This window comes from Gorilla gorilla, chromosome 3 (genome assembly GCF_029281585.2).
Source record: "Gorilla gorilla gorilla isolate KB3781 chromosome 3, NHGRI_mGorGor1-v2.1_pri, whole genome shotgun sequence".
In the NCBI taxonomy this organism is placed as follows: domain Eukaryota; kingdom Metazoa; phylum Chordata; class Mammalia; order Primates; family Hominidae; genus Gorilla; species Gorilla gorilla.
In genome coordinates this window covers 134,365,325-134,377,260 of record NC_073227.2, presented here as the reverse complement: position 1 = coordinate 134,377,260, position 11,936 = coordinate 134,365,325, and the positions used below count along the sequence as shown (strand labels likewise).

At 38.8% G+C, this 11,936-nt stretch overlaps 1 protein-coding gene across 2 annotated transcripts in view; it reads left to right on the top strand.

The window, feature by feature from the left end:
- The first annotated feature begins 5,260 nt into the window (after nucleotides 1-5,260).
- Nucleotides 5,261-11,936, top strand: part of ARSJ (arylsulfatase family member J) — an 84,119-nt gene continuing 77,443 nt past the window's right edge. For both annotated transcript variants that reach the window (XM_019024928.4, XM_004040309.5), the window contains exon 1: nucleotides 5,261-6,476. In XM_019024928.4, coding sequence (XP_018880473.1) covers nucleotides 6,079-6,476 — 398 coding nt within the window. In that variant the 5' untranslated portion in view covers nucleotides 5,261-6,078. The remainder of the gene's footprint in view (nucleotides 6,477-11,936) is intronic.

Genomic DNA, 11,936 nt, shown 5'->3' with positions numbered 1-11,936 from the left:
TTTTTCATCTCCGTCTGAGACCACCTCAATGGGGACTTCATTGTCTATATCACTATCAGCATTTTGGTCAAAACCATTCAACAAGTCTCTAGGAAGTTCCAAACTTTTCCACATTTTCATGTCTTCTTCTGAGCCCTCCAAACTGTTCCAACCTCTTCCTGTTACCCAGTTCCATAGTTGCTTCCACATTTTCAGGTATCTTTACAGCAGCATCCAACTTTTCTGGTGTCAATTTACTATATTAGTCTGTTCTCATGCTACTAATAAAGACATACCTGAGACTGGGTAATTTATAAATAAAAGAGGTTTAACTGATTCACAGTTCCACATGGCTGGGGAGGCCTCACAGTCATGGTGGAAGGCCAAGGAGGAGCAAAGTCATGGCTTACATGACAGCAGGAAAGAGAGTATGTGCAGGAGAACTCCCCTTTATAAAACCATTAGATCTTGTGAGACTTATTCACAGTCATGAGAACAACACGGGACAGACCCTCCCCCATGATTCAATTATCTCCCACCAGGTCCCTCCCATGACACATGAGAATTATGGGAGCTACAATTCAAGATGAGATTTGGGTGGGCACACAGCCAAACCATATCAGAAGCAAACTCAACTTAACATTTACTAAACCAGCAAGTTAGCCATCCTACTTGGTCTTGATCAGGAAGTGGATGTTGCTTGTGATAACTTAATGGCTCAAAGCAGCCTAAGTTCCATAGCCTAGTAAAGAGTTAATAATACTTAATAAGGAGTTTATTATATGTCATCCATGTCAAAATGATCATATTAGGGTAAACATCTGTTTTAGACTATTTGTGTATTAATTTAAACACAGTGACATTCCTTCATTTTGAGTATTTAATGTACTTATAAATGCAACCAAGCAGCAATCGGGTTTTAAATCTTTTTAATAGTCTGTAAATCTCTGGATTGGCTGTTTTCACTATTTTTAAACCTACACTTAGCTGTATCCTTTTGAAATTTGAGTATATGTTTAGCTGAAAATAAGTACCTACAGAAGAAATGGGAATGGTGTGGCAGGCATGCTGTCCTACTAGGCATCCCTTCAAATATTTTTTTAGGTATATAAAATTCATAAGCTATTCAGTCCATGCATATTGGGAGGCTGTGGGAAATGTCATTTTAACGGTGAGATTTAATATCGATGTTTCAAAGAAATACTGTTTAGCTACCCACTTTACTGCTTGCTTGTGATTTTCTTAGCTTTTATGTTGACTGACAGGCTCCCCATACCCAATCCGTCACTCCACCCTCCAACCTCTGGGCATCCAGTACCCTTGGTCTGTCCCTTGAGGAACCCCGGGCACCCTGTGGTGCTTTATTCATACCATCCCTTTTTGTTAACGGCCATTCTCCCAATTTAACCTACTCATTCTTTTCTATTATCCAATTAAACAAGGTCTTATCCTGGGTCCCTTATTCTTTTGTCCCTTTTGCCCCCCTCTTAGTTGATTAAATCTTTCTAAGTTTTTAATAAATGCTCTTCTCCCATCAGGTAACAAAACCAAAGCGTAGTTTTTTAACCTAAGGAATATTTTGCTGTACAGTTTTTACACACCGTGGCAGTTGTGTGATCCTAGTCTTTACTCCCTCAAGTCTCTCCCTGAAAATGCCCTGGGAATTCTTTTCCTGTATTTTTCATTGTGTCTTACTCTAATCAAGAAAAAAAAAAAAACCCCAATAAGAAGTCAACAGGTTCAGTACTCTCAGAGTAAAGTTACAACTCTTCAAATTTTGATGGACTGAAGCAGCTCATTTGTAACTTCTATCCCTATAAATCCATCCCAGAAATCACCTCACTAAAATAGTTTGTCATGTTATGTTCTACTCAAAGGATTTCATTCCTCCTAATGCCCTCAGAATCAAGTTCCAGCTCTTCATAATTTTTCAAAGTCCCTCAAATCTGGTGTCACCTGAAATTCCTAACATTGTTTCCCAAAATCTTCCAGTCCAAACATGTGTTCAGCAAACTGGCTTTCTCTTTTCTTTAATTTGAAATGTCCTTCCTTTAACTTTCTCTCCTCCTTCCTAAATTTTTATCATACTTTAAGGCATAGCTTCACCTCACCTCCTGATTAACCCTTACTTGAATACTCAGTCCATACAGATTTCATTTCTAGGCAATTCTATTTTTCTTTCCTTTTTTTTCTGAATCAAATAACAGCTTAAATTTTTATATAACGATTCCACAACTACAGTTTATGTGTAATATAAGCATATTCAAGCTGAAATAAGCCTAAGGGCAGCTGATGCCTGAATACTAAAATGCTGATTCTAAAATCAGGAAAGATCTAGTAAGTTACAGAGGGTCTTTAACTGGAGACTTCATGAGAACACTAAAACTGTTGCTTACAGCGCATGAAACCCAAGCCTATAATGAGAAATGCAAAGCATATGTACTTATAATACCAGTATATGCACTATAAAGCTTAGGGTGTTCAATAGACTCTGATGTCATTCCCCGTGTCTTCCTTAGGGATGTGAAATAAGTCCTACCTACTGTGGGTAGGGCACTCAGCTGACTTTGATTTTCCTCTTTGAGTCACATCTCATTTGGTCTACTGTGGCATGGCCATTCTTGTTTCTTGACTCTTATTACTAATTGTTAGTAGTTCTTAGTCTTTCTTAGTGTTAGTGCTGTTTAATCCAGAAATGACCTTTTAGGGCCTGAATTCAGTCCTTCTATCCTGAGCGTAGAGTGTCTGCATGCCTCGTGTGGGGATTAGAATTCTAACTCCAGCAGCTGTGTTATCTCTGTGCTATGTGGCTGGCAAAGACTTTAAAGCCCATTTGTAGGAAGAATATCTTTTGTAAACCATCAGCTTTGAAGTCAGATTTCTAAGTCTAAATTTTCTGTAGAAAGGCAATGGCAAACAAAATAACATGCCCTCAGTTTAAATATCACTCCCCTGAACCACCTCACCCAGTAATTGTACCCAGTCTAAATCGTTTTTTGTTTTAAAATTTCTTTGAAAATGTTCCTTTTTTCAGAACATTTGTATAGTAAGTAATATAGTAAGTAACTATTGGAGTTGTAGGGTGATTCATTGATGAATGTATTTCTTCTCCACTCTGGTGTATATTCCAACAGAGCAGAGACTGATTTATTGCATCATTACCTTCCTGTCCTCTAGCATTGGCCCAGCTCCCCAAATACTTGTTGAATGGAAGAATACCTCATAAGGTTGATATAGATGGAAAAGAAACAAACTGTATATAGCACTATATAAACAAACATACCCAGTCAGTCCTCTGTATTCGCAGGTTCTACATTATGGGACTCAACCAACTATAGACTGGAAACATTCGAGGAAAGAAGAAAAAAAAATAACAATACAACAATAAAAATAATACAGTCCAACACCTATTTTCATAGCATTTACGTTGTATTAGGTATCATAAGTAATATAGAGATGTTTTAAAGCATAGAAGATACATTAATATGTAGGTTTTATACACACAGTGCATCATTTTACATAAGGGACTTGAACATCCATGAATTTTGGTATCCCTCAGGGTTCTGAAACTAATCCCTGATAGATGCGACTGTATATGTGTGTATGTATCAGTATATAGAATACTATGGTTAGCACATGGTAAGTATTCCATACATTTTGATTGTTTTTTATTATTATTGCTTGGAACTTCAACTGAAAATGTGTCTCCTTCTCGCACAGAACACGGATACTTCTTGTGCTATGTCACAAGAAGTCACTATCTCCCCAAATAAAAGGCTAGATTGACCAGAATGTTTGCATCTTTCCCATTCAAGCACCTGGCTAGGCCCATTAAGCCTAGGGCCCTACCTCTCAATGCTTTTCAATCCCCTGACACTCAGTACTCTCATTACATATTTGGTGACTTAATTTACAGAATTGCTAAACTCACATTTCTGAACATGGCTTCTAAAACTGACTATCTCTCCCCAGCTTAGCCAGAAGGGCTGCAAGGAAGAACAGAGACCAGAAGGCCTACAGCAGCTAGCAAGGTTAACTTCATGGAGCACCATCGTGCCTTTCAAAGTTTCACAAAGTTTTGCCTGGGAACTCAGCAGGAACTTTAGCAACAGGAGAGAATTAGAAATAAATGGCTAAATGAAACCTAGATTTATGTTTCAGTCAATTGAGAGAATCTGACATGTTGTGTGCCAGCCCACAGTAGGTATTCAGTAAGTAACTATTGAATAAATTTGGTGGTAGAAAAAAATATCTCAGTGGCTCTTGGCATTCATTGCCTCTTCTGTAGAGACTGTACTATACATCCCTCTGCTGCCTTTGAGCAGGACTTTAAAACTCTATGACTCTAGTAAAATCAAGAGTATTTTCACAACCAAGACAAGTTTTTACAATGGTTTTACTCCACATGGTAAAAAAGAAAGAAGGAAAAAAATGATGAAGCTCCCTGAATTACTGGATGGGAAACACTGGCTTCTTTAATGCAGGAATGCAGACTGGCTTCGCGGTTCTTGAAGGAGAAACGCGTAACTCTTCCTCTCCAGGCTTTTGGCTGGAGACACCCTGTGGGTAAGTTAGGGGAGAGGTAAGAGGGAGCGGGCAATTCCAGTATTTTCACATAGGGAAAGGGTAACGAAGAATCAGGCTGTAAAAGCCAGCTATTGGGAGAGGAAATAAAACTTAAAAATTTGTCATCGTTACTGAAAAAAAAAAAAAAAAGGTAGGGACAAAAGGAATAGGAAAATGATGGGGGTGGGGGGACTAGTAAAGGAAAACCTGCAAAGGAAGTTGGAAAGAGGAAAGAGTGTCATACGCATTTTGTTTTTACTCCTGCTCCTTCTCTCTCACTCCCTTCAGAAGCTAGAAAAAGTTTGCAAGCGCAACTTTAGGGATGGGAGACGGGGCTCTTCACCAACAGACCCACGAAAAGAAGTGCCCGCTTTACCCTTCCCCATTCGCGCCGCCGTCCTTTCCCTCTAGCGGGGTGATGGGCAGGAGGCGACACTCTTGGGACGCGGTAGCCCAGGCGGATCCCCCGGAATCCCGCTGGGCTGGAGCAGCACGCAGCTCTCCCTCCGGCAAAGCCTCCTCTGCCTTGGCCATCCACCTCCCGGAAAAGAAAAAGGAAAGATCGAGCCTCTAAACCGTCCTTTTCCCCCTCCCCCTCTTCCCGGGGGAGCTAAGGAAGAAAGTACCGTTCTGTGATTCACTGGAGAGAAAAGAGGGAGGAGGCAAAAGAACTCGGAGTGCCAAAGCTAAATAAGTTAGCTGAGAAAACGCACGCAGCTTGCAGCGCCTGCGCCGGGTGCGCCAACTACGCAAAGACCAAGCGGGCTCCGCGCGGACCGGCCGCGGGGCTAGGGACCCTGCTTTGGCCTTCAGGCTCCCTAGCAGCGGGGAAAAGGAATTGCTGCCCGGAGTTTCTGCGGAGGTGGAGGGAGATCAGGAAACGGCTTCTTCCTCACTTCGCCGCCTGGTGAGTGTCGGGGAGATTGGCAAACGCCTAGGAAAGGACTGGGGAAAATAGCCCTGGGAAAGTGGAGAAGGTGATCAGGAGGCCGGTCCATTACGGCAGTTTATCTGTCTGATCAGAGCCAGACGCGACGCGTCCACTTCGCAGTTCTTTCCAGGTGTGGGGACCGCAGGACAGACGGCCGATCCCGCCGCCCTCCGTACCAGCACTCCCAGGAGAGTCAGCCTCGCTCCCCAACGTCGAGGGCGCTCTGGCCACGAAAAGTTCCTGTCCACTGTGATTCTCAATTCCTTGCTTGGTTTTTTTCTCCAGAGAACTTTTGGGTGGAGATATTAACTTTTTTCTTTTTTTTTTTTTTTCCTTGGTGGAAGCTGCTCTAGGGAGGGGGGAGGAGGAGGAGAAAGTGAAATGTGCTGGAGAAGAGCGAGCCCTCCTTGTTCTTCCGGAGTCCCATCCATTAAGCCATCACTTCTGGAAGATTAAAGTTGTCGGACATGGTGACAGCTGAGAGGAGAGGAGGATTTCTTGCCAGGTGGAGAGTCTTAACCGTCTGTTGGGTGCATGTGTGCGCCCGCAGCGGCGCGGGGCGCGTGGTTCTCCGCGTGGAGTCTCACCTGGGACCTGAGTGAATGGCTCCCAGGGGCTGTGCGGGGCATCCGCCTCCGCCTTCTCCACAGGCCTGGGTCTGTCCTGGAAAGATGCTAGCAATGGGGGCGCTGGCAGGATTCTGGATCCTCTGCCTCCTCACTTATGGTTACCTGTCCTGGGGCCAGGCCTTAGAAGAGGAGGAAGAAGGGGCCTTACTAGCTCAAGCTGGAGAGAAACTAGAGCCCAGCACAACTTCCACCTCCCAGCCCCATCTCATTTTCATCCTAGCGGATGATCAGGGATTTAGAGATGTGGGTTACCACGGATCTGAGATTAAAACACCTACTCTTGACAAGCTCGCTGCCGAAGGAGTTAAACTGGAGAACTACTATGTCCAGCCTATTTGCACACCATCCAGGAGTCAGTTTATTACTGGAAAGTAAGTGTTCCTACTTCTTATATTTATTCCTTGGAGAAATCTTAAGCATTTAATGAAGATCCAGTTCCAAATTTAAGGGAGTAACAGAAAGTATGGGGAACAACTGAATGAATGAAGAATGAATGAATGATGTATGGTATTGGGGTACCGTGTTAAAATGGATACAATGTTAATGATCTTAATTTTCTAGTCACTAGTGTAGTCTAGTTTTCCTTTTTACAGAGCCAATTATAAGTTTCTAAATGAGATGAGAACGTATAAATACCCACAAACCAGAGATTTCCAGAAATGGTCTCCTGTTTCAAATCTATTCTACTTTTGAGCATGCTCAGATTTTGTTTCAGATGTCATACTAGAATTCACACTCACCATCACTGATAAGAAAGATCAAAAATTTTTTTTACTCTTGGTGCATTCTTAAACCTAGAATTGAATTATCAGAGAAAATGAGCCAACGAAACAGATACAGAGTAATGTAAAATACGACCAGTTTATGTATGACTCTGCTTCGGTCTTTGATGGGTCATTTTCTCTTATGAGACCCCCTAATGAAGGCCATATTTAATTAGCAAAGCAGTTCTCAAAATGCAAGGAAATACAATGGTAAGTGCTCAAGAGGAGTCAAACTTCATCTGCAGTTTTCTGTTGCTCTTCACAGGTCTGGAATTTTCTGACTAACCAGCAGAAATCAGACTATTTGGATGCTTAAGTAAAGTGCTTTTCATATTGTTGCTGCTTTGCTAAGTAGCTAAATCTTCTACTTAAATTGTTCACACATTTTCGTATTTTTACTCTATCCTATCAGAACACAGGCTACTGTAATTGATTTGGATGTACAAATTCAGCCTGTGGAACGAAGATAAACTAGGAAGGGCAGGGGTTAAGCTGGACAGAGGTAGAAGAAAAGCCTTAGCCATTTCAATCTATGTCTTGTGATTTCAGTTGCAGGACAGGGAACCCTTGCTTCTGTGAAGTTGTTCTTGGAATTGGATCCTATAAAAGTAGCCAGTATCCATTGGAAAAATAAAGACTATTTTGTAAGAATCTCTGTCTCGCAGAGACTTTTGCTTACAGCATGATTTCCACTGCTTAGCAAACTGTCAGAACTTAGCATCATTGCCAGAAAAGAAAAAAATTATTGTCCTTTCCTCTCCTGAGAATGAGAAAAGTCTCACTGTACTTCAGGGTCATTTTAAAGGTTAACTGTGGCATCAGAAAATCAAGGGTATTTGATATTTATAAAGGAGTAGATTATTGGCTGGAAAATAACAAGTCCATCTGGTGGCCTAGAGGTCAAGTTCTTCATGTCTGATTCCAAACACCCTTATATTTGGCTCATGAAAAAAATGTCTCACAAAGCCTCACTGGACCTCTTCAACTAACTTATAGAATTTAGATTTACACAGATAGCCAACTGTGGTTGAAAATAAGTAACTGAAATATATGAATTTATTTTTCACAATAAAGCATATGTTCAAGGCTTTTCACCAAACAAGAAAATTTGTTCTTAAACATTATCTTGCACTGAAACAATATGTAGGTTTTATCTTTTAACCATTATGTTTACTTAATAAAATGAAACAGAAACTAAGCTGGAAATATTTCCTAATTTTTCTCTTTGGTGAAAGATTAACGTCTCTGTAATTTCAATGCGATCAAACATCTGATGAGATTTCTTTTCTCATTAAAAATTTTTATTTAGTGCAACAGGTTGTATAACTTTTATAGACAAAAAGTACAAATAGCTACTGTGATTTGATTTAAATTTCTGTTTGAATTAAACATTTGAATACTTTTTCACTTGCAATTTCTCCTTTTAGACAAATTGCTGGAACCTTCATTTAAATGAACACAGATGTAAGAAATAAAGCAGTTATGGAAGCCCAGTTCTGGACTCATTATTAACCCATTTATGCCTGAGGTTGCAATGTTTTGAATTTTTGCAATCAGCCCCTGGCAATGATCTTGAGCAGTAGTATATAAATTACTCCCACATGCTTAGAATTCCAATAATGGAACACTAGGCATAAATGAGTTAATAATGCAGGTCCCAGAGAATATGGTCATTTGTTCTCTCTATGAACACATGTCTATGCCTTGTGGATCTTCTAAATTAAAAAAGGAAGCCATAAAAAAACTGAAATGAACTAAACTATTTTAAGGGAAATAAAATGGGTTATGTGAAGTGTGACATGATTCAAATATCTTCACATGACAAAGAGTTTATATAATTGAAGCTGAAGTTACTTTTGATACTATTAACAAAACAGCCCTCCCTTTATATTTTTCTGGAGTCAAAAATTAAAAATCCATTTTCTTTTACTACACAAATCTGTAACAAATTGCAGATTCCCTTAATAATTTACATCATACTAGTCTGGTAATATTGATTATCAGTCAGCCTGTCAATAAGCGTTCATGTGTACAGACCCCTGCATTGGAGCCATGAAGAAGAAACAAGAAGTGAACCCTAATCTCTGGATAGTAGTTCTCAAGTTGTAGTGTGCAAAAAGAATGAGTCCAAATGCTAGTTAAAATGCAGATTTCTGGGCCCTGCAGCTTTGGTAGGTCCGGGGTTGAGTCTAGAAATCAATAGTGATTTAATGAGCATGTCAGGTTATTGTGATGATGACATCATCAAAAATAAATTAAGACTGTTAGTATTAAATGTTAGCATCTGCTGAGCAGTCACTGTGTTCTGGGGTAATGAATTTTATATGCATTGTCTCATTTAATCCTTGCAACAACTTTAGATAGTTGCTCTTGTCATGCCCATTTTATATTGATGTGGCAACAGATTTTAAGAGGGGTAGTGATGTAGGGATTCTATGCACTGGGCTTTGAGAAACAGCATTCTAGGTGTTCACAGTTGTCCTAATGAGATAAAAGGTTGATTGGGAAAGTGACTCCCTGTGTTTGATTTATTTCAAAGTAATTTACTCACTTTTTTTTTACAGTTTTGCAAATAAAGATATGGATTAAAAATATCATTTTTTTCTTAAAAGAGAATATAGTGAAGGCTTCATAAAGTGAATTATAAGTTTTGCAAAACCTAGACATGTTTTATGCAGACTTTAGAGGAGGAACGGTTGACAATCTGAATTGAATTTGTATCTTTGACAGTAATTTTGTGTTTTTACTATTTTGTTACTCATTTATCCCGCTTGAAATACCATGATGATCACTGTTAACAAATGTGAAGGAAACTCAAATAATGTTTATTTCTAATAGGATATTTGATAAATTCACTGTGCTTATAACAACCCCCTACCCAACTGGTATCCCTCACCATGGATAATCACTCTCCCAGTTTCTCATACCTTAAATTAATTTTGCCTGGTTTTGAACTTTATACAAATGGAATTACAGAGAGGGTACTCTTCTATGTCTGGTTTCTTTCAGCATTATGTTTGTAAAATTTTTCCATGTTGTTGCCTGTAGATATTCACTATCATTGAATAGTATTCCTTTGCATAAGCATATTACAATTTATTTACCCATTCTACTGTTAATAGACATGTGGGTTGTTTTCATAGTTGGGTTATTATAAACAGTGCTACCATAAAAATACTTGTATATGTTTTTTGTGAACATAGGTTATGCATTTCTCTTAGATATCTATCAAGAAGTGGAAATCCTGGGTTAAAGGGATGTCTGTGTTCAGTTTTGGTAGATACTGCTCAAGTTTCCCAAAGTGATTCTACTAGTTTGTACTCTCACCAGTAACTGTATGGAGTGTTCTACTTGTTTCACATCTTTGTCAACATTTAGTATTATCTTTTTTCATTTTAGCCACTCTGGTCATTATGCACTGCTACATCATTATGGTTTAAATTTTCATTTTCCTGACAACTAATAAAGTTGAGCATCTTTTCACATTTTTATGGACCCATTTTATATCCCCTTTAAAGAAGTATTTATTCAAGTATTTTGCCTAATTTCTCTTTAGATGATTGTTTCTGCCTTATTAATTTGTGGTAGTTATATATTCTCTTCCTTTGTTAGATATTTGTATTGCAAGTCTCTTTTCCCATACTGTGGCTTGCTTCTTCACTCTCCTCAACAGTGTTTTGGTTTTTTAGTGTATGTTTTTTAGTGGTTTTGGTGTGTTTGGTTTTTTTAGCGATTTTTCATTTTTTTTATTAACAGGAGGTTTTAATTTTCTTGTAATCCATGTTATAATCTTTTTCTTTTTATGTCCTATTTAAGAGATTCTCCCTACCCCAAGATCATGACCATGGTCTTTTATCCCTAAGAGTTTTATTGTTTTGTTTTTGTATTTAGATTATGATTCATCTGAAATTAGTTTTTAGTATGGTGTAAATGAGAGTTCAAGATTATTTTTTCCATGTGTATACCCATTTGACCCACACTGTTTATTAAAAAGACCATACCGTCTCCATTGCACTGCAGCTTCACCTTTTCATAAATCAGATGAAGGCACATGTTTGATCTGTTTCTGCACTTTTCCATTCCAATTTTTCGCTGTCGATTTGTTGTGTCAATGCTATGTTCTCTTAACAACTATAGCTTTATAATAAATATTAATATCTTGAATGTAAAACCTCCTGCTTGTTCTTCAAAATTGCCTTGGATTTTTTTTACCAGTTCATTAATTTTCCTAGGAAAGAAGAGAGAGTATAGATGAACAGATGCAAATAGCTTGGAAGATTTGGTTTTGGGACTCTGAAGTAATTCTCTTCTGAATTATCCTACAGGTAATTAGCTGAGAAGGAAGATCTGAAGGTTTAACGAGAGAGGGAGAGAGATACAAAATATCTGCTAGGAGAGTAAGAAAGTGAATTGGGTAAAGAAATGCAGTAAAAATCCTGGGATGTAATGAGAACCCACTTGAGATTTGTGGTCATAAATTTTAACAGACACCAGGCATTTTTTTGTTTGTTTTTCTCCCACGCTGCTTGGTGCTTGTGTGCAGAAGTACAGTTGAAGAGGTGGAATTAACTAGTTTTTGAGATTTGCCAAATAATTAGCATGGTGGATCATGGACTCTTTGCAAAGAAAGGGGGAATACTATGGGGGCTTATGTTCTCTTAAAAAGTGCTGAGGTCAATAAATTAACTGTCTGGATGTCATTGAAATGAGAACACTATAGTAAACTTGGAAAGTTGAAAACATAGATAATAGTGATTGGGAAAGTATATGCATGGGATCAAAATTTAGTTATGTAGTACAGGTTTTGAAAATTATATGGTAATGAGTGCTAAGGTCAGATGGGGTAAAACATCTTTGGAAGTAAGGAAGGCAAAGTATTTCAAGGACAGAGTGTTGAATAATCACTCCCATGGATATCCATTGAGAAATCACTGAGAATAAAAAGAGAAATAGTAGCAAAGACGACAGCGAGCCAGTGCTGGGATCATCTATGAATGAGGGATCAGATTCCGGAAAGGCTTGAAATTGGATGAAGGACTCTAACAGCAAAGATAATGAGTCTATTGT